We start from the raw sequence: 21,504 nt of genomic DNA, 5'->3' as shown, positions 1-21,504 counted from the left end.
TCTACGAGCAGGAGCTCAAGAGTTCTCTGATGGTGTTCATGCTGTTCAGGGGCTGGGGATTTGGTTTGTGGGAGAGTCTGATAAGTACTCACTCCCCCTTCTTTCTGTGGACTAGAGGACAAAGGGGATAGTTCCTGAAACACAGCCTTCATGGGACCTGAGCCTCAAGAAGGGAAGGCTCCAGGGACCACAGGAATACCCAGGGAAGCCCTGAGGAGGCTTAGGAGAGTTAGGCAGCCCATGGAGTAAGTCACAGCATCAAGCCTCCTCCTAGGAGACACACGGGATCTGTGACACCCTGTGTCCTAGCTCCTGGGTACGTGTTACCCTTTACCTATATAGGATGCAGAATCAGTTTAACAGTCTTCTCAGGGCCAAGCCAAACACACCATGACAGGAAGGCCCTCTCCATCAGCACTGAGGAGTGACGAGCAGGCCCTCAGTGGTACCCTAGTCCCAGCTGCCCTGCTGCAAAGATGCCTTGTCCATAGGACCCGTGACTGTTAGCACCTTGATCTGCGTATGCTGTGGGGGAAAGGCCCCGCCCTGTTTCTATTCCTGCTCCTGTCCGGTGTTCCCCACACAGCAGCCCCAGGCCCCACAAAATGTTAAAATACTCCCTTGCGTCAACCCCTCCAACCCCCCTAATTGCTGTGAGAGGGTTTGCTGCATTCCTCATCAGGAGGCTCTGCAGACAGAGAGTGGCCCCGTCACCTGTAGCTCTGCATCCCTCTCCACAATCCAATCCCTCCGCCACTTGCATTCCGGCCCCAGACCTTTGCACCAACTGCTCTTTCTACCAGAAAAGATCAGCGAGTCTCTTGCAATGACTTCATTGCTTAGCTCTTGTCCCCGCACTAGAGGAAGACATAGACTATCTTGTCACAACGTCACATCATCATTTTGCTGGACTTTGCTGCTCAAGGTCAAGGATTCCCATCATCCCTCCCTCATTGCCCTCTAGACCGCCCACCCTTCCTTTGATCCTTCCTGGGACCTGGAGAGCCTGAACCTACACAGCCTCTGCAGCTGTCCCTTCCTTAGGTGTCAAAGGTCTTGCCTTCCCCCCCGCCAAGTTTAATTGGGATGCAACACCTTGGTCCTTCACTCCTGTAAGGTCCCCTGGACTCCCAGCATGTTCCATTTATTCATCTTTGCTCTTTTCTTTGTGTGTCTTAAAACACAAACCTGGAGGAACCTGTTGCACCTTCTGAGATGGTCCATGCCCTGTTCTGATCAGATGGTCCTAACATCTCTTATGGCCTCCAAATCCTGCCCTGTTCTGGCTCCTCACAGGAAGCTGACTTCAAGGTGCTATAACTGCCATGTCTCAGTTACTGTTTCAGGCGAGCTGACCTCTCCCACATCTACCTCTCCACCCTGACTCTGACCTCAGGCAAGTCTTGACTTCGAGTTGGCAATCCTTCTAATCATCTCTTGTCCCCACAGCCAGCTCCACAGCTGTGAGTTCAACACTCTTCCCTAACCTGCTGGCCTGAATTTCCATGCATGTTTCTACATCGAAGGGCTGTTGCCAAGCCCTCCAAAACAACTCTGATACTGATGTGCGGCACCCATGCATGTCAGTACCCAGGCTGCAGCGGGGCTAGTGGGACCACTCCCACATGCCATTCAGACAAAGCTTCTCTCATTTCCTGCCTGTCTGGCCTTCTTCGTGCCTTGTTCCCACACTACCTAAGACTCTAGACTGGCGCCTGGTACCTTTCACATTCTCTCCTCCTGATCCTCTATGATGGCCCCAGTCTACCCCTTCTCTGGACTATGCTCTCACTCTCCCTATTCCACACAAATGAACATTTAATTGGTTCGTTTCCAATTGTGCTGCTCCAGTCTTGAGAGCAGGGTGTCGGGACCCTCCCAGTACGCAGCACAATGAGATCACGTAATGAGTGAGCAGTGACTACTTACAGATTAACACATTCACTTAATCCTAAGGTAAGAAAGATAAACTGAGACCCCACTGGGTTTTCCCCACACCAGCCAGTGGCCACGTGGCTCCTGCTTTCTACGTACCATGCCTAGGCAGTAGGTGAGGGGATTACTTCACTTGTGTTTGGACAGTGGCACCCATATTTTGCAGAGAGGTTGGTTTGCATCTCTGCAACGACCCGTTTGCACCCCCATCTTCCTTGTGTTTGTTCTGATACTCTGGTAGACATCTCCACGACATGCCCTTTCTCTTCAGAAAGAAGGTCATGAGGCCTGGGGAAAGTGGTTACAGGGGCAGTTTAGAAAGCAAAGGCAGCGGTCCCCTCCTGACAGTACCAGGTAAAGTTGAAATGTAGCTTCAGAGTTGATAGGAAAATGTAAAAATAAATAAATAAATAAAAATTCTTGCGAACCTCAGATACAAAACCAAGTGGGTCCAACTGACGACACCTTATTAGTGGGTTCCTCAAGAATAGAAAGCAGTAGAACAATAGAACGATCTCAGCTTAGATTGAGAGCAAGTCATTTTAGTGGGGCTCCAGAGTTATTATACTTGACCACCAATGCCACACTCAATTGGTCTGCAAAACTGGCCTGGAGACGCCAACACTATCAACCTCCAGAGAGAGCATTTGCACTCCCCACCTCCGATCGGAAAGGACAGGAGCTGTTTTTTTTCCTAGTAAGTCCAAGTCCAAATGCCGCTTGTCCTGGACTACCAGCATTCGTATTCCAGCCTTCTAAGCCGTACCTAAAACAAGACTAGTCTTTCCTGTGGCAGCCAGAGGGACCGCCTTGGAGCAGCTTCTGTCTAACTATTCTATGTACCACACTTTGCAAAATTAGCCAGCCTCCCCAGGGTTGGGCAGAGTTTTCTGAGACCGGAACGGAGTATGCAGAAACATAACTTTCTCAGTCTGGTTTTGTCTGTGCCTTATGTTGTCTGAGCCTATAGTCACCTATACAGCCTCAATCCTGGGCGGTGCACAAAAACCACATTTGCGTCAATCCTGCTGAAGACTCAGAGTCATATCGAGTATTAGGCTTGGTACTAGGGGCAGCTGGCAACTTGGGAGAAATGCATCTGTCCACAGTTGTCAACCTCTCTTCAAATGGTTGCTAACAAACTCATTTTATTCAAACATAACATGAATGAGTCATTCCATGGGCCTTGGTGCCAATTCCAGTTTGGGGCAGGTGTTAATTTTACTTCTCCCTGGAAAACTTCATGAAACCTCCAACCTGTTTTTAAAAGATGGGAAGTTCACTAGCTAACCAGACAGTTCACTGGATTCCCATGTCTGGCTGGAGGAATCCAGCTTGGCCATATACAACAGGCTCATCATTAAAAATCATTCTATAAATGGATGAGCAACTACCATAACAGGGATGACTTTTCCTCACACACAGTGAAGTTGTCCTTCCTCAAGTCCCATGTCACCTTTTCCCGTACGCCCTGTCTATCCTGCAGTGTCTCTGGTCTCCATGAGGTCCGTGTTGTCTGCTGCCTGATTCCAATGCTTACGCCAGCTCCTACGTCCCAGTGGGGAAGCATGGATGGGCCTGTTAGCATCTAGGGTCATGTACTTGTATCTGGCTTCAGAAGCTTTAACAAGGGGCGATTGAGTTCCCAGTGTGATCTTTCTGCTGAGGGTTAGAAATCCTGCCAGCATTCCCAGAAGTCCTTTCTCCTTCCTTCCTGAACCACGGCAGCATGTCATCTCCAGACTAAAGTGACGGCCTGAGGTGGTGGGGGCCCAGAGACGTTCAGAAAGCTCTGCTTTGATGGAACGCAGAGATCTGGGGGTTTGTGTGGACTTGCCTCCGGAGTCCACCTACAGGAAACTGTTTTGACACAGGTTTGCAGGCACACACAGACTTACTTAAAATATTTTCTTTTCCTTGTGTGATCTGCACACAGTTTTAGCTGGCCTAGGAGGAAGCAAGAAGCTCGAACTCAGAGACAGGGGTCTGAGCCTGGATGCTCCAGCTTGCCTGAGAAGGGGTCTGGGAGGACTTGTGAATGCTACCTGCTTCTGTGGCTCTTAAGGCAGGGAAACAGACAGGGCCTCTCCAGATTCAGCATAGGGAAAGGTAAGTATTGATGACAATATTCAGAACCAAGTATTAGCAGCCATTATTTAACTCCTGCCCCTGTACTGCACGCTTAATACTTGAAAAAGATTAGGCCAAACCCAAAGGGAGGGTCTGGTCCTTTTCTCCCTGGCTCTCTCTAGTCCTTATCCACAGCACCAGAGAGGGAGAGCTCTCAAGACAGGCGGTGCTGGATTTCCCCAGCATTTCTAGGATGGAGTTCTACCCTCAGGCATCATCTTTGCTTCTTACCCATGAGCTAGACCCGAGTTTGTAAAGAAACAAATCCAGCACATCCAAGAGCTTGGGATCTCCAAACAGGTCAGAGTCCGGCTACCTGTTCTATTTGGTCAGCTGTTCAGATGCATGGCTTCCCGTGTAACAAAATGGCCTGGTTGGTAACTCAAACATCCTGCCAGAGTACGCCTGGCTCATCTTAAGCAAGGAGCTGCACACTCAGATTCTGTGGGCTGGACTGGTTGAGGCACAGCAGGGAAGACACACCAGGAGGGGCCAGGCCAGCAGAGGTAGAAGAGAGTCGGGATGCAGATGGACAGTGGCTCCCTACATACAGGTTCCCAGCATTGGGCTCATGTGGCTGGGTGAGGGAACGGTAATGAATATTCAAGCCAGCATTCAGAAATTCACATAAATCACTGTGGGGCTCCCCCATCCTGTCTAATAACCCGCAGCTGACTAGGCCATCCCTAGAGGCAAAGGCTGATCCTTTTCTCTCTTAATCCCTTTCCCCACCTCTGCTTAGCCCCAGGGCTTCAACTTGGCTGTGCCTCTGATAGGAAGGATACACACAATCCCACACCAACAGACAAACAAGAGCCTCTGTGCTCTGCAGATTCCCAGCTACCCCCATCAGAATAGAAATGTTTAAGCCCGGCCCCTCCTAGGTCCCTAGGGCTCTAGGTCACCTAGCCATTTGCTCTAAAGATGATGCTTCTCTCTCCAGGCTGAAGCTCCTACAGAGCCAGACTGTCATCCTGTCCTAGCATGATTAAAAAACAGAAACAACAGCCCAAACCCACTCACTTTTAGGCAGGACAAACTTGGAGTGACATTAAATAAAAACAAAACACGCTGATGTCGGCAAGGCAACAACACACACATTGGTCCCAGGTTTGAATGCTGGGGAAGACTTCTGAACCCAGACCCCGGGTTGCTCGCTTCCCCTCATTCTGCCTGGAGAGAGCAAGCTCCCAAACAGTGGGGCGGACCCTCCGGCATTCCCCGGGGCCCACATACACAGTGCATGCACTGAGCTCTTTGTTAGACATGGTGGAGAACCAGGCATCCCCAGTCCTCATTATTCCGTCCTTTGTTTCCCACTTAGCCCCCCTGGCCCAGAGCCTGCCTTGCTGTCCACCGAGGCATGCACACCGGACTCTTCTGACTTCCTGCAGGCCAGAGGCACGCCATGCAAGGCAAGGAATGGGGTGGAGATGAGACCTGTTCCCAAGAAGAGACAAGCAGGAAGCTGGGGATGAGGATGAGATGCCCATGCTTGCGGGGGATGGCAAGGCCAGATCCCCTCTCACCTGTACTGGTCATAAAGGTGATGACGGTACTGCTGATGCCCTCGTTGTCCCGGGAATACACCCGCAACGTGTACGTCATCCCGGGATAGAGGTCTGTCAGCTGTATAGGCTGGGCCTGGGCCTTAACAGGGACAGTTTTTTTCGTATGGTTGCCTGGGGAACAGAAACCTAGGTCAGCTTACAACCAGGCACCAGGAGCTGGAGAGTGTTTAGGTCCCTGTTCACCTGTCAAAAGCAGAGAGGTGGGGAAAGGGGGCTAAGGCTCCCAGAGTTTCCAGTCCACCACACAGAACAGGCAGCTCCCTGGCGCCCAGCATGCCACTCTAACTCTCATGTGATGTCTCCCCCTGAAGTCTTCCTTTCTCACCAGTTTAGCACTAAGTATATCAAGACTGGCTGCTTTGGCCTTGACATATGTCAGCTGCCTTGGAAGTGACTCGCTTTCTGTATGAGGGCTTCCTGGAGAGCCAGCACGCTGGTGAACACGTCACATGGTTAGTGTCTCACACGGAGGCGAGACGGGATCCTTGGCTTTCACCTCATTCTTTTGGTTTCACCTCTAACTTTTTGCCGCATTGCAAAGTCACACATCAGACCACGTGTCTGTGTCTCTGGGTTGTGGGAGGGAAGGATGGTGGCAGGAAGCGGAACCCATCCAGACCTAAGTAGGGACTGCAGATCCTGAGGATCTGAAGCCCTCCTCCGGTCACAGAAATTCCTGAGAGATCTTGGGGAGAGGGACTACTCCAGCTGTGTTCTCTGGCTGCCAGTTTATTTGCTTCGCTGCTTCTAGCGCAGGTTAGAGAGGTGTGGGTGTCACCCTGCAGAGCCAGGGGCCCTTGCCACCTTCTGCAGTCCGTTCAGTGTGTGTGTGTGTGTGTGTGTGTGTGTGTGTGTGTGTGTGTGTGTTTGTCTGAATCCCAAGCTCGAGAGAGTGCCCAGCTCATCTTCAACCAGTGGCTGTCTGGTCTGTGTCTGTGACTGCTGCTTCCCACTACTCTGTGAACAGAGAGCCGCTGCAGCTCAGGTCTGTGCCCGGGACCATGCAGCGAAGGCATCAGAACACCCAGAGTCTCGGGCAGGAGAGTAAGCCGGAAACGAGACCCGGCTCACTTTTGGATACTCAGAATCCTCATTCTGGACAAGAGTGGATGCAGGTCACAGTCCACAGACCCTCTACAACACATGCAATTCGCTAATGGCTTTGGAAGTCCCTTCCTGTTCAAGTCCGCTCCTTCCATCTCTGCTCTCTCTGGCAGAGATCGATTTCACGAGACCACAATGAAGCCAGGCTAAAAGGCTCTACGCCTGGGGGGACTTCAACAGGAGCTCCTTAATGGGCATCTACTACTTCCCGCCACTGCTGCACCACGGCCGCCACCCCCACCCCACATAGCAATGCTTACTGTCGATGTACTCAACCACAAAGTCAGTTCCAGGCCTGAAATTGTGCTTCCAGGTGATGTTGGCCCATTTACTGTTGGGGAGCACCGTGACGTTCCAAATGGACTGCTCATCGGGGGCTGGCAGACGGGTTAGAAGAGGAGTTAGTGGTGAGGAGAGAGGCAGGCAGCCCAGGCGACTCAGAGAGGCACGTTCTTTCATACTCGTGCATACTCTCACACCCAGAGTCTGCTGGGAAAGGGAGGAGTCAGGAACAGCTGTGCTACACTGGGCCCAACAGAGCTACAGGCTGTGGTCTTGACCGCCAGGGATGCCCAGGAGCAGCCAGGGGACCTGTCTGCAGGTGACAGGGATCAGGAAGTTGTCTCTCACTCCTCACAGGAAGGGGTTGGGAACAAGAGCGGGTATTCAGTCCTACCACCTGAAACTCTAATCTGGGTTTATTCCCTCGTTGGATCTCTTGTCAAAGTTTGAACCGTGCAAGGAAAGAGGCAAAGAAACAGCCCCGTGGTCAGGATGCTGGCGGGGGAGGCTTTCCTCCTTCAACTGGAAGGAAGGGAGCTGCAGGCATATGGCTCAGTATGGGGGGAGGGGCTTCCTGGGCATGCGGGTTCCATCCCCAGCATCGCCAGAAGAAAATCATGTAAGAATGGGTTAGTATGAGTGAGTAAATACAGGGAAACCCTTCTGGCTTCCTGAACCTAGAGAATACTAATCAGGTAACTTTGATCTGAGGCCCTCTGGTTAATGAGAGCCTTGATGACCTGTACTGTGGCCTAAACCCTCAGGGTCCCTGGTACAGTCAGAGCTGATGTCCCTGACACAGGCTAGATGTGACCAAAAGAGGATGAGCGTTCCTTGGCATCCAGCCCTTAGTGTTCTCTAAACGAGTAGAATCCTGCTTGTTGAGAGCCATCGAGGCTTGATCTCCTTGTAACAAAGAGGACATTAATTATCAAGCACCTGGGGGCTGCGAGTCACTTTATCAAAGCCAAGGTGCTGTCTGCAAAGGTAGCCCACATGCAGGAGCATGGCAGTAGCCTTTAGATGCCAGAGTCCCAGAAGCCTGATTACCACATTTCCCAGTGAAGATGGAGCAGCAAAGGACTTGCAAGGATGCTTGTAGTTCGAGGGCTTTACAAACGTGGCTCCTGCATATTCAATTAGAATGCAAGGGGGGCCCTGTCACCAACTCAGTTGTCAGGCCTAAATGAATAGAGTATATCAGCGATGCATTTATTCATTATCTAGCTGACATGTGATTGAGTCTGCAGGGCTGAGAAAGTGATAAAAGATTTCCTGATTTTTCACTTCGAAGAAGTGTTTTTTCTTTTCTTTTTTCCTACTGCAACCCTGTCAGGTGTTGTTTGCCCCAGGTGAACACAATGTGTGTCAAGTGAGGGGCTGAGAAAAAGGCTCTACTGGTGGCAGCGGAAGGCCTGCTGCCAGGGAGGGAGAGAGCCCGGCTTCTTTTCTGCTGCGTGTGTTCCATTTTGATCACACTGGCTGCTTTAGTAATTCACTCGTCCTGGAAGTTCAAGGATCTTGTAATAGTCACGAAGTTGATTGGTCCTGATTTGGGGGGGGGGGGTCTTTCTTGCTCCTTACCTCAGGACTCTGTACCTCGAGACTTTGCACCTAAACAGCTTGACCCCTAGTGTAATACTGAGCCAAACCTGATGCTCTCGGAGGGAATGAGGAGCGGGGTGATGCTAGGGAGAGATGGAGGTGAGAGAGTAAAATGCTTGGCGAGCCAGCCTGTCAGACTGAGTGCAGGTCTCCACACCCAAATAAAAGCTGAATGCAGGAGCACACGTGTCTGTTACCGCAGACCAAGAGATGGGAGGTGGGTTCTCGCAGGCTAGCGTGTGCAGCAAGCAGCAAAGGGCCAGAGACCCTGTCTCAAATCCAGATAGTTGGAAAGCCAGCGCCTACACTCAAGGTTGTTCTCTCGTCTTCGTGTATGGTCCTGCATTCACACATACTAACATACGTGCAGTAACGCGCAGGCATGCACACACTCATGCATGCATATGTGCATGCAAGCACACACATACACACACACACATCCTACACACAGAGAAAAGAGAAGCCCGAGCAATGGGAGACCAAGATGATTTTGGGGTGGGAAGGGTCCAGATGATTACTGCCAAAGAAGTGGGGTGCTCGGAGGAGGGAACCGTAAAGGTGAGCACTTAGCACTTTTGAAACCAAAAGGAGGCTATGATTAGCATGCAGTGTTCCACAGATTCCTAGCACACCAAAACTAGGGAGTAGCACCCAAATCTAAAAACAACACGAGGGACACCCTGAAAAAGGAGAAGTTATGAAACATTGCATTAAGATGTAAGACAAGATGAACATGAATTTCATCTAAAAGATTGCTGGGAAGCTGAGAAACCTCACAGCTGTCCCCAAGCTCTCCTCTACATGACTGAGTGATTGAGCGGGGCTGTGGCCAGGCCCTCTGCAACTTCAGACAGGGTCTAAACCTGAGCTGTGAGTCATGGGGCCAGTCCTGCCTGATTTAAGAGTGATGTTTCTAGGTCAGGAATTGCCAGGGAGCAAGACTCATTGTTTCTGAATTCTTGGCTCACTTCTGTGAATTCAAAGCACTTTAAGGATTCAAAGGCCTGATAAAGATGCTTCACTATGCCCTAGAGGGCAGCAACCCCCAAGGCGCTGACAGCATCTGATTGTGCAGAAGGCGTCTCCTGGGTTGACTTCCCCCCAAATTTCATGATTATGTTCTAGCATTGTGCCTGTAAAAAACATCAGCATTTCCAAGTGCTGAGGAACACATCAGCTGTGAATCACCTGCCTCTCTGCCCATGGTTCATTTAACACCACATCGTTGAGCTAGAGCAAATACTAACAGGGGCATCACGACTCCCTCTACATCCAGAGGCTGAGAAGTGGGTGTTGGAAGGCAGTGAGGCTGGGGGAATGGGAGCATCCCAGGCACTTCCTGGCAGTCTTTCCAGGGGCTTCATGCGCTTTTTCCAGCTGCCCTCTGGGCCCAGGAAGGTCGAGACCCTCTGCTCTACGATAATAGAAGGCTGATGCTTGATACTCAGAAATGACTGAATTCTCCAAGGCTCTTCTATGCTCAAAGTCCAGGGACCCTAAAGGCCATCCCAGAACTCCTGCAGTTCTTCCTCCAGGTATACATTTTAGCGGTGTATGGAAAAGAAATGGAGCATTGTCGGGCACTAAGACAAGACCTGGGAACACGGTTTCCTGCATGCTCTAACTTTCGAAGAGAAATATCTGCAAGAATTCCTCGAGGACAGAGGTGCAAGGAAGGGGCAGAGGCTCCAGGGGCAAAGCCGCATGGCGTGGCAGCCACTCCTCTTCCTCTTCTAGCCTCTGGCCTTGGAGTTAACACGGTGCAGCCAGAAGCTCTCTTGGCCAGGCGCACAACCACTAGAACCTTCCCTTCTCACCACATCTGTTCCTGAGTGCCCATCCCTGGGCTGACTATTCGGCATAGGATTGCGGTTCTCTCTGAGAAGACTGGTCTCTGTCGAAGAACGGCAGGATCTGACTAACGTAAGAAGGGCTGAGTGGCGGGCGACCACCCCTGTGTGCTCAGCGTGGGGACTCTGGGCCCCCTGTGCAAAGTAAAGCATGGGTGGGTCTAGTCAACATCACCCCAGAGCCCACTGCTCAGCTGCAGAAGTCTGGGGTTGTCTGGAGGAGCTAGGAGGTGGGCTCAGAGGGGCCAGGAGCATGGGCAATGCACCATACCGGTTTCGTGAATCTTAGTCCCAATGGTGGTAGTGGGAGGACTCTCCGTGGTGGTGGTGGTAGTGGTGGTGGTGGTGGTGGTGGTGGTGGTTGCGGCAGTGGTTGTAGTAGTTGTGGCGACAGTGGTGGCGATGGTGGTAGGTACGGCAGTTGGGATGATGGGGACGGTAGTGGCTTCGCTGGTGGCAGCAAGGGCAGTAGCATCAGTACTGCTCACTAGGCCTGTGGCACCCACAGTAGTCGGGGGCAACGTGGGAGGAGCTAAGAGGGAAATGGGAAATAACCGAGTCTGGTTGGTCTGGTAGCCCCCAGCTAGCACATCTGGCCCCCACGTGCAAGGCAGGCAGCCCAGTGGGAAGGTGGGTTCAGAAGTCAGAAGCCTCCCCAAGCATCCGCACTGGTCCAGGAGGACCCCAGCAACTGATATACAGCCATGGGAGGGGAAGAGAATGAAGCCGGTGTGGGCTTCATTTTCTTCTCATGGTCTGTGTAGTTTGAAGCACCCAGCATGCATCCAACCAGGGACCAGGATAGTGGCCGAAGAACACACGCATTGAATCACTTGAATCCCAAGGATGGCACAGAGTATGGGCCCCCACACCACCCACAAAGACCCAGAAATACCATGTGGGTCCAGTCCTGGAGCCTCAACTCAGAGATGTGGGCGGGTGACTGGCATCTGCCCTTCAAGGACCCCGAGTAGCCTGCCACTCCCAACCCTTCATTCCAAAGTCCCCTTTATCATCTTTGTGGTTTCTGTCCCCCCCCTCATCTCCCCCTTCTTTGTCTATTGGCAGCTGCCCCCACCCCTGCACCAAAACTTCTAGTGCTACCTTTCTGTCTAGGACGCTTAGGGTCCACGCACGCCAAGTCCTTCCTGTTCACATTAGAACCTAGAATGGATGACGGTATACCAGGGATAGACAACCTTAGTCTCCCAGCCACAGAAAGACACATAAATCGTAGCAACAAAGGAGTTGAGAGCCAGGCTCCCTCTCCGTGGAAGTCTTCATCTAGGTCACAGCCAGGCTTCTATGTGGCCTGACTTGCTCATACCCCACCTCCATTGAAAGCAGACTTTCATATTAGTTGGCCCTGGGGCCTAGTCCACAGATGCAGCCACTTTTCCATACCGTTCCTCTTCTACAGAACTGTCAGGGAAACTAGAGAGGGGATCTGACCACTGTTTACTCTGTGGCGTTGGCAGTAGGCAGGGACTTAGACATAAACAGTAACCCAAACTTCCGAGGAATTGTGATATCTCACTCTGCCTCAAATCTCCACAAATACTGAAAAATAATCCCCCCTGCATCTCCCATCCTCACAGAAGAGGGCTAGGCTGGCGATGGAAGGGGGAGAACTTTGCCCAGGAGAGTCAGGCTCCTGAGCCCAAGCCATTTCAACTAGAACCTGACTTATTGGTCTTCCCTGGGGTTCGGTGTTATAAGCCCCTACTGGGAAGAAGGACACATTTTCAAGGCCCCTGAAGCTTCCCTACCTGAAAAATCAGAGCTATTAATGGCCCTAAGTGTGAGGACCACAAAGTCACATGGGGAAGATGACTGTCCATTACATCTCAGCGAATTCAAGGGACGTTCAGTCAATAACACTGCATCCCCACCTCCAGTCAACTTTCAGGCATCAAGAAGGCACCCAGAGGAGAAGGTAGAGTGGGAGCAGGGAGCAGAGAGAGAAGACTTCCTCCCTTAACTTTTTTTCCAGGGGTGTATTCAGCCCTAGGCCAGAAAGTCACCTCAACTTGAAGGGACTGACTTATCCTACCCACCAACATGCTTGGGGAAGCAGGGATTCACGACCAGAAAGCGGACAGACTGGGAGGTTCATGAAGCTTAGCTGCCTCAGGGCTGGCCCATGTCCACCATGACCTTGGCCATAAGCAACAGACAGGAAGAGATTTTGTCCCTCTGAGAAAAGCAGGTCTCATGTAGCTCTTTATGAATGATGTGTTTTCTAGTACCTTCTGGCAGATGAAATGTTCACCAGGCCCTCTTCTCTCTGACTATCCATAATATGTCATGAGAAAATACTCCTAGTCACGGGAGCCACTGCCCTGCCCCGTCACACAGCCCGGGGACCTGTGTTTCCTTTCTCTCAGGTACAATAGCTGCTTGTTTTCCAGGGCCCATGAGTCCAAGTCCACTTTCCTCTGGGTCCTCCTATGATAGCATCTTTTAACATACAGGGACACACGCTCGCATCTCTCCTACTCCCTCTGAGCCACATTTCCCAGGGCAGGCCAGCAAATGCCCTGGGACAGAGATGCCAAGAGGTTAGAACAGGCTTCCGACTTTGTTCTGCAGCTTGGAGACGAGTGTGAGAGGGGACTATGTGGACGCTTCCAGTCCACAGTCCCCCCCTCCTCGGACGGTTGCTCCTACCAAGTATAAAGTATATTCTCTGTGGTGATAGTACCTGGGTACTTTCTCCTGGGCTCTGAGGCAAGCATCAGGGTGTGAGTGAGAAAGAGAGTTGGGGAGGGAGGGCAGGAGCTACTGGCCACCTGCAGGGGTGCCCCAGCGTGGTTCTATAAGGAGCAGATCCCCAGAGGCCACAGCTGGCAAATTAGCATGCCCCTGGTGCACTCACTGCTGGGTCCATTATCTCCAGGATGGAGGGCTATAGGATACAGGGAGGGCAGAGGCCAAGGGGAAAGGCACTGGAGCCAGAGAGAGAATGGTCCAAAGCTTGGGACAGGTAGGAAGGAAGGGATGAACTTTACACAAAGAAACTGGGATTGCCCAGGCCACTCAGAGCATTTGAATCCTAAACTGAGCTGGGGCTGGCGAGCCCTGAAGTGGAGCTGGCATAAATGGAAGGAACTACAGGATAGGCAGACATATTCCTATGCTAGAATGTCATTTTTAGTCACAGCTGGAACTGTGAGTTTGGAAACAGCCCTGACTGGCACTGATTGGTGGTCACAGCTGGTCAGCAACCTAGAGAGAGCAGTGAGTGTCAAGTCCCTAAGATGGTTTTAGGGCAGCCTAGATCTGGAAGCCAGGAGTTGGCCAAAATAGGATGGGCCAACCCTAGAAACCATCTAAGGTCCCAAGGAAGACACAGGGCTAAGGACCTGAGTATTGGGGGGAGTACCATGCAGAGATGGAGATGGCATATCTTGCTCATTTTCTCGTCCTCCTAAACCTGCCACGGAGCTGAGTTTCTATCAGCTACCCACCCACCATTTGCAGATCTGAGTCAAAGACAAGAACAGCTCCCAGACATTCCAAGATGGAATGTTCGCTCCAAGATTGTCCACATGGCATGAAGACTACCCCAGCCAAGTCACAGATTGTTAGACAGATGGGCCGCAACCCTAGCAGACTGAAGATACAGGTGGACGTGAGGGATTATCTTCACTGGGCAATATAAGAACTGATCAATCTTGGGGGAGGTGCCGAGGTTCGGTGAGGATGAGAAGGAAGAGGATGGTGTGCTGGCCGATGCTGCCCCTTTGGAAAATGTACCCAAACTCTCCTGCCCCCAGAAGGCGTTGTGTACACAAAACTGAGAACATCTGATATTACTGGCATGTCTCCGCTACAGAAAGGTACAATCTGCCCTTCCCAGAGTCTCATGTGGAAATGGAGCCTGGGAAACATTCTTGATTGACAGCAGAGACCCCGGGCCCACTCTGCATGGCGTGATGAGTTTAGATCTTTTAAAATTGGAAGGAAGAAGTGGGAGGGGGGTTGGAACGGCACCTCTCATTCGCCCTGCATCGGCAGCTCACAGGAGGATGGAAGAGACTGCCCTCCGCACATGGCAGACTTCTTGCTACTGGATCCGCTACATTGGGTCTGGAGTGCCAGAGTGGGGAGGGAGGCAGAAAGATGCTTTGAGTTGACTTGTCCCAAGTACCTGCTGTCACAATTGTAGAAGAGACTCACACAGGAAGACAGGGCAACCGTCCCTCTAGTGTGGCAAGAATTGTTTGTTCTATGGTCCTCGGGCCCTGGACAACACTGCACCTCACACCCTGGAAGAGGGCTTTAGATCTTGTGGGGAAGCACTGACCTGGGTGGCTGGCCTAGTTGCTGGTGGGAGAATAGGCTTGAGGGAAGGAAGCTTGGTGGTGTTTTTTAATTACTGGCAGGTCTAGCTGGCAAACCATGAAAACATAAGGAGGGTATGCAACAGAAGCAGAACCAACTTAGGAAGGAGCGGGGGTGGGGGAATAAATGGGCATAGGTAGGAAGGAAACCAAGAGGACTAGGTAATACATAGCAAACTCGGATTTTTGCCTGGCTCTTGATTCCCTCACCCAAAGCTTATGTCTTTCCAAAGCTCGTGTCTTCCTGGAGCTTGCTTATGTAGGTACCAGTGTGCCCTGGCTTCTAGCCTTTGTAATATCCTAGGCATTCTGTCCTCAGCTCCCAACTCATGGGAAAATTCAAGCTCAGAGGACCAGGAAAGGATCCTTGGCGTCCCTTGCCTAGTTCTCTGGCTTGAGGCCCGCCCTCTACAGTAGCACCCTTTGACCAATGACATGAGGACTGAAGGGAGACACTGTTAGCAGGTGCCCAGCTCCTGACCCCAAAGGAGAGGTCTCTCTTTACACCAAATACTGAGGAGCTGAGTTTCTGGGTCAAGGAAATCGTCAGTCCCTGACACCCAGTGAGACTCCAGGTCCTGGAGCCTGTCTTATTACAGACATGCTTGCTTATTCTCACTGAGCAGAACATATGCTAGCTGGTAGAATGGCGCTGGGTCCCCCCATGCAGCATGCAAGGCTAGCATGCAGCGTGTGCTCACCCTTTCAGGGGACTGTGGCACCATCAGGGCCAGGAGCCAGCTATTCCCTCTATAGTACATCTAGAGCTATCTATATGCTCAGAGATGTCGGTCCAGCAAGGCTGAGGTGGCCACAGTAGATAATCTACATATGAGACCCCTTCCAAGCCAGGCTCCTTAGTAGGGGCATGCATTATGTGAAAGGAGGGGCATGGTCACCTCCTCTAGCCAACTTCCTTCCAAGTCTGGCTTCTCCACTGAAAGGGTGAGCCTGGAGCATGCTTTCAGCCCGAGTCACTGTCTCTTGCTGGGCTCTGGCCAGCATGGGCTCCGTCTGCACTGCCCCATGCCATGCCCATTACCTCTGTTGCTGGTACAATACCTGCAGTTGGAGTAGCTTCAGACACAGCACCCAAGATGGCCAGAAAGAGAGGGAGAGAGAGGGAGGGAGGGGGAGAGGATGAGAGGGAAGAGAAAACAGCATAGGTGAAACCACAGAAGAAAGCAGAAAGGGTCTGGCTCAAACCTGACTCCAGAGCTATTACTATGGATAGTTGCAATCCTGAGGATGCTAAATGGTGCTCAGGGAGTCATGCTCAACCCCACTGGAGTTGGGTGGGTTACTTATTATTCATCTAGGGCTTAGAGACCTTTCTAATACATCACATCTCTGCCCATATTCAAGGCTTTGCCATGTCAGAGGTGGCTGCAGGCACAGGTCAGGTAAAATGTTGTATTTCCAGCTCCTTTTCCAAGGGTGTGGCCTATGCTGGCTGGGTTAAGTGACCCCCTAACATGCTAGGAATTGAGGATGTAGATGTAGGTGGTGCAAGAGCAACCAGCTAGGCACAAAGAAAGCCTCTGCACCTTCCCAGTAAGTGCTGGGCAGTAGCGGGGCAGGGGTCATCTGTAGTGATATTACATATGTATTGTAATAAAGAGAGCTTACCTGAAGATCAGAGAGTAAAACAGCCACCCTGGTCAGCCTTACAGACCAGGCAGTGGTGACATACACTTTTAATCCCAGTCACACTAGTTTGCCACAAAAACCAGGCGGTAGTGTTGCACGCCTTTAATCCCAGGACTAGAGAGGAATATAAAACAGGAGGAGACAGTTCTCAGACACAGTCTCATTCTGAGATTCCTGGAGGTAGGATTGCCATTTCGGACTGAGATAGAGGTAAGAGCCTGTGGCTGGATGTTTTGCTTTTCTGACCTTCAGGTTGAACCCCATTACCTGTCTCTGGGTTTTATTAATTGTGCTACAGCCAACCTTATCTCAGACTTTCAAAGTATATTGGAGCTCTGGAAGCATCTGGCCTGGTTTCCCATGACCTCAATCTCCCCCAGCAATTGTACTTCATGAAAATAGGAACCAAATATGACCAAGAGTTCTGGAACAAATCTCTAAAGAGTTCCACAAATTCCAAAACATCTCTATTTTCTTGCTCCCTGAAGTTGCAGGATTCTCCCCATCATGGTCACTGAAGTTGGGCAAAGGCTTTGTCTTCTGTCCTGTGCTGGGCAGAGAGGCTTTCTGCATCTCTAGAACTATAGAGAAGGTGCCATAGCCAGGCAGTCTCTGGCAACAGATCCAACCAGATACTTACCTGAAGTCCACCAGCTCTAACCAACTTCCTGTGTGTCAGGAGGTTGGAAGAGGACACCAGGATTGGGAAGAGACCAGAGAGGGACACCTGGGACCAGCAGTCCTCTAGCTTCTGCCTAGGTGCTGGCCTGCTGGCCAGAGGAACTCAGGGCTGCTGAGGCAGCATTGCCTGCTGGCCCCACAATGCTTGCCTTCGATCAGAAGACCCTATCTGGACCGGGATCAGACCATAGGACCCCAGCCTCCCGGAAGGCAAGTATGAGTCTGGATCATGCAGTAATTCCAGGCATATTACCTCTTTTTTGATCTTTCTCTTGCACATTAAATCCCCTAAACTTCCTGCCCAAGGCAGCTCTTTCATTAGGGCAGAAAGACAACCAGACATTCTTGTAGATGTCTCTAGACTTTATGAAATTTTATTACCTTTATGTCCCTTGCTTCTGGTGCAGTGTCTGGTGTGGTACATGTGGGTGGGTGCTCAAGAAATGGTTGTTGCATAGACCACTGTACCTCTGGAGGGGCAGCGAGCGGGTCCCCACCATTTTACAAGGAGCTGCCAAAGTTTTTTTTTTTTTTTTTTTTTTTTTTTTTTTTTTTTTTTTTTTTTTTTTTGGTTTTTCGAGACAGGGTTTCTCTGTGGCTTTGGAGCCTGTCCTGGAACTAGCTCTTGTAGACCAGGCTGGTCTCGAACTCACAGAGATCCGCCTGCCTCTGCCTCCCGAGTGCTGGGATTAAAGGCAGTTTTAAGGCTTCTGCAGGTTACGCTGAAGCCAGCATACATGCAAGTGAGCCAAGAGCGCCCTCTAGTGTACGATTAAGTCAGGTGCAGCTCTGGAGAGGGATCTTAGCGGTGGGGACTTGCCATGACTTAGGGTATCGGTTCACTTGCTCACTGTGAAGCTGGCTTGGCAAAGGGTTGTCCCAGCTTCTTCTTCTCTGTGGCCAGACACCTCACCTTATTCAGGCTGCAAAGGGAGAAGCATATTTCCCGATCTACTCTTAATCTAGTAAAGCGACTTGATCACTGCCCTTCGTCCTGTCTCCTTGGCCCTCAGGGAGGACTCTCACTTACATTCTTGCCTCTTCGAAGTTTGTCAGAACAGTTATTTCTCATGTTTCCACTGACCTCTTCCTATGTCTTTCCTTATTCCCCCATGAGGACAGACGGTCGACGCCAAGTAGCTGAGCAAGTCATGGACAAGTGGAGGGCCAGGTGTGCCTGCTTTCTAGTGTGATGACTTTTCCAGATACAATACTGGCGCCCATCTCTCAGCAACCAAGACAGGCCACCTCCTGCGGTGGGCGGGGCTGAGGATTTGTGGCCTCACTTCCTCTCCATCCTGGAAGGAACCCAGCTTCTGGTGTTTCTCTAGGGTCTTTCCCTCCAAGGGCTGTGACCATGGACCTACCTTCATTCGGAGGTGCCGGGGTCTCCTCTGTGGCTGCTTCTCCAGAGCCCACCTGCGTCCTGGCACTGAGGGAGAAGCGGTATCGGGACACAGGGTCTGCCCTCTGCACTGAGAACTTAGTCTGGTTGGGAGAGAAGTTTTCCACCAGCTGCTTTCCCAGTTTGGTTCCGTTAACTGGAGAGAGAGGCAAGTGGAAGGTTTAGTAGCTGCATGGGTTCTAGAAGCGGTGGCCTGAGAAGTTTCTAGAGTTTCTGTCAGGGGACTGGGCACAGGCTCCCCCCCCCCCCCTTGGAAGCACCTAGGCACTTCTATTGTCCCTGAGTGCCTGTCTCTAGCTTCCTGAAAGTCACGTGGTCAGTTCTGCAAGACCCAATTTACACTTCCCAAGCCCTCTGACAAAGTCAAATGTCTGGAATTCTTTTCTTCTGTTCAAACAGGACTGGGAAAAGTTCCCGTGGCTTTTGAATGCTATTGCCTCATTTGTAAAAGGCCACCTTCTTCAAAAGGGTCGGGTCCAGAGATCAATTCAGAACAGCAGGGAGGGCCCAGGGAGTGCCCCTGGTTGGACATTAAAGTGTCAACAGCACGTCACCTGGCCCTTTGAGCTTCCCAGTGAGAGGCAGCACTGCCTACACGCTAACACCCTTTTTTAAAAAAAAAAATTATTTATTTATTATGTATACAATATTCTGTCTATGTGTATGCCTGTAGGCCAGAAGAGGGCACCAGACCCCATTACAGATGGTTGTGAGCCACCATGTGGTTGCTGGGAATTGAACTCAGGACCTTTGGAAGAGCAGGCAATGCTCTTAACCTCTGAGCGATCTCTCCAGCCCATGCTAACAGTCTTGAAGTGTGGTGACATTTCTGTTCCACCTGGAGATCCTGAGCTCTCGTGGTAAGGACTTCCTGGCCCAGGCCCCCAGTTCAAATCATCCCACAGTAGTCTGACAGACTACCTTACCAAAGTATGCCTGCTTAGTGTCTCTGAGCATCCTTGGATGCCTGTGCACACACTGTCTGCCCATAAGATGAAAGTGCCAGTGGGGGAGGGACTTTCTTCCTTAGACTTGTCGATGTTGGAGACTACAAGCTCTCTGAGGGTTGGGATGGTCTCTCTCAATGGACCAGAGGACGCTTTGTCTCCCTCCTGTAGAAGGAGCTGTGTAAGAAGAGCAGGGATTGGGTCTTGCCTGCTCCCTTTAATGACCAGGAACTTTTCCTTGGTACTCTCATCCCTATGCCATGCCTTCTGCACCCACGGGCTTCCAATCTCCATCCCGCAAGAAAATGGTGAGAAAGGGTTTGCGATTACATCTGATTGAGAAAAAAAAAGCAAAAAGGCAGAACATACAGGCCACGTATTTGAGAGTGTATCCAATCAGGATTCCATTGGGGTGCTCCGGGTGATCCCATTCCAGGTTGATGGTCTCCAGGTTGGGCTGTCGGACTCTGAAACGCCTTGGGGCACTGGGTACTTGGGTAAGGAGGAGGGAGCCAGGAGATGAGGGCAGGGAGGATGAGGAGAACATAGAAAACAAAACACAGGCATGAAGGCATGACCTCAGGTATCCTGAGCTGGACCACCGCTGACCCAGGCCCTAGAACCTTGAAGGCAGAGCCTGCTGCCTGCCTGGCAGGTATTTTCACCTGGTATGAAGCCAAGGGGCTCAGATACTGCTGATGAGGTGGGGGAAGACGTCAAATGAGTTTTCCTTTAGCAACTACCCTGGACTTGGCACACACTAGGCTGCTTCAACCCTGCAAATATAACTCCAAATCATAGAGCCGCTCCCAGGCAGGGAACCAACCATAACTGTCTTGTGGCAAGGGTGCAGTTCTCAGTCCCCAGCCAACGGCTCTCACCACTGGGTGCAGCAGCAGGCTCCAGCTTCTGAGCTGGGAAATATGGGTTCTCTGGGGGAGGAGAGAGAGACTCAGGATGGAGCACCCGGGAAAGGGTGGGAGTGATGGGGAGAGGTTGATGACGGGAACCAAACTGAGGAAGGAGAGACAGGGATAAAGAAAACAAGAGGGAAGAACAAAGGAGAAGAGAAAGAGAAGAGAAGAAGAAAAATGGAAACAGTTAAGGAGGGAGGGAGGAGAAACAGAAGGCAAAGCTCACGCTAAGTGGATAAAAGAGCCTATGGGGAACCAAGATGTGACTAGAACTTTGTAAATGTCTGGGTCACAGGGTTAGCTCAAACCATAAACCCACAGGAGGGCGGGTGACACTTGGCAGTACTCCGTACACACAGGCCAACTTCCTGAGAGTGTTTCTTGATGCTGAGGGGAGGCTTCTGCAAGTCTTGGGTGCTGGTACGCAGGACATCGAGGTGGCCAGATGCATGTGTGACCTTCGCCTCAGAGAAGGTGCTGGGGTCAGTCTGAGCAGCCTGTGTCTAGAACGCATTGGCACACCACACGGATCTCTTCAGACACAAGTTTCGGTAAGGATGGGCCACCTTGGTGATGGTCATCAGCTCGCTGAGGTCACCCCGGCTGTCGTGCCAAACCATGCTGGCGCTGCTCCAGGCTCACCGGCGACACTACCCTCATCCTACCCCACCTTGAAGAGCTGCATGTCAGACCTACCTCCTTCCGGGGTGGTGAATTCCTTGGTCTCACTGCGAGGCCCATCACCTCTCCCGTTGACCACAACCATCTCCAGCTTGTAGTTACTGTAGGGGAAGAGGCGAGCCACCACGCCCCGGGGGCGGTCACCAGGGAAGCTGGCCTGCTGTCTCTTCTGAGACACCCACAGGTTCTTCAGCAAGCTGCTTTCCCTCCAGTAGTAAGCCTTTGAGACAAAGGCAGGCTGGTGAGGAGGCAGGCAGCAAGGCCAGGTTAGCGGTTAGTGGTGGTAGTGACAGGTCCTCCCTTTGCTTACTACAGTCTCCCAGTCTCAAAAGACCTCATCCGCCCCATACAGGCTGGGGGGAGAGCCTGACAGTCCTCCCTCATTAGCCACTCATGAACAGAA

At 51.5% G+C, this 21,504-nt stretch overlaps 1 protein-coding gene across 7 annotated transcripts in view; it reads right to left on the bottom strand.

Annotated features, from left to right (window-relative positions):
* Nfasc (neurofascin) overlaps positions 1-21,504 on the bottom strand; it is a 74,024-nt gene that overhangs the window by 6,406 nt on the left and 46,114 nt on the right. For 3 of the 7 annotated variants that reach the window (XM_038348873.1, XM_038348874.1, XM_038348876.1), the window contains 4 exons: positions 21,117-21,321; positions 19,876-19,998; positions 18,522-18,695; positions 15,886-15,900 (listed from right to left, as the gene is read on the bottom strand). In XM_038348873.1, coding sequence (XP_038204801.1) covers positions 15,886-15,900; positions 18,522-18,695; positions 19,876-19,998; positions 21,117-21,321 — 517 coding nt within the window. Of the gene's footprint in view, positions 1-5,594; positions 5,748-7,000; positions 7,118-10,748; positions 11,010-15,885; positions 15,901-18,521; positions 18,696-19,875; positions 19,999-21,116; positions 21,322-21,504 lie in introns of all 7 variants that reach the window. The other 4 variants (XM_038348871.1, XM_038348872.1, XM_038348875.1 and 1 more) reach the window with 4 other exon arrangements.

The sequence above is a fragment of the Arvicola amphibius genome, chromosome 12 (assembly GCF_903992535.2).
Source record: "Arvicola amphibius chromosome 12, mArvAmp1.2, whole genome shotgun sequence".
Classification (NCBI taxonomy): Eukaryota; Metazoa; Chordata; class Mammalia; order Rodentia; family Cricetidae; genus Arvicola; species Arvicola amphibius.
Note: the sequence above shows the minus strand (reverse complement) of the source record. Positions and strands in the feature narration are given on the sequence as shown.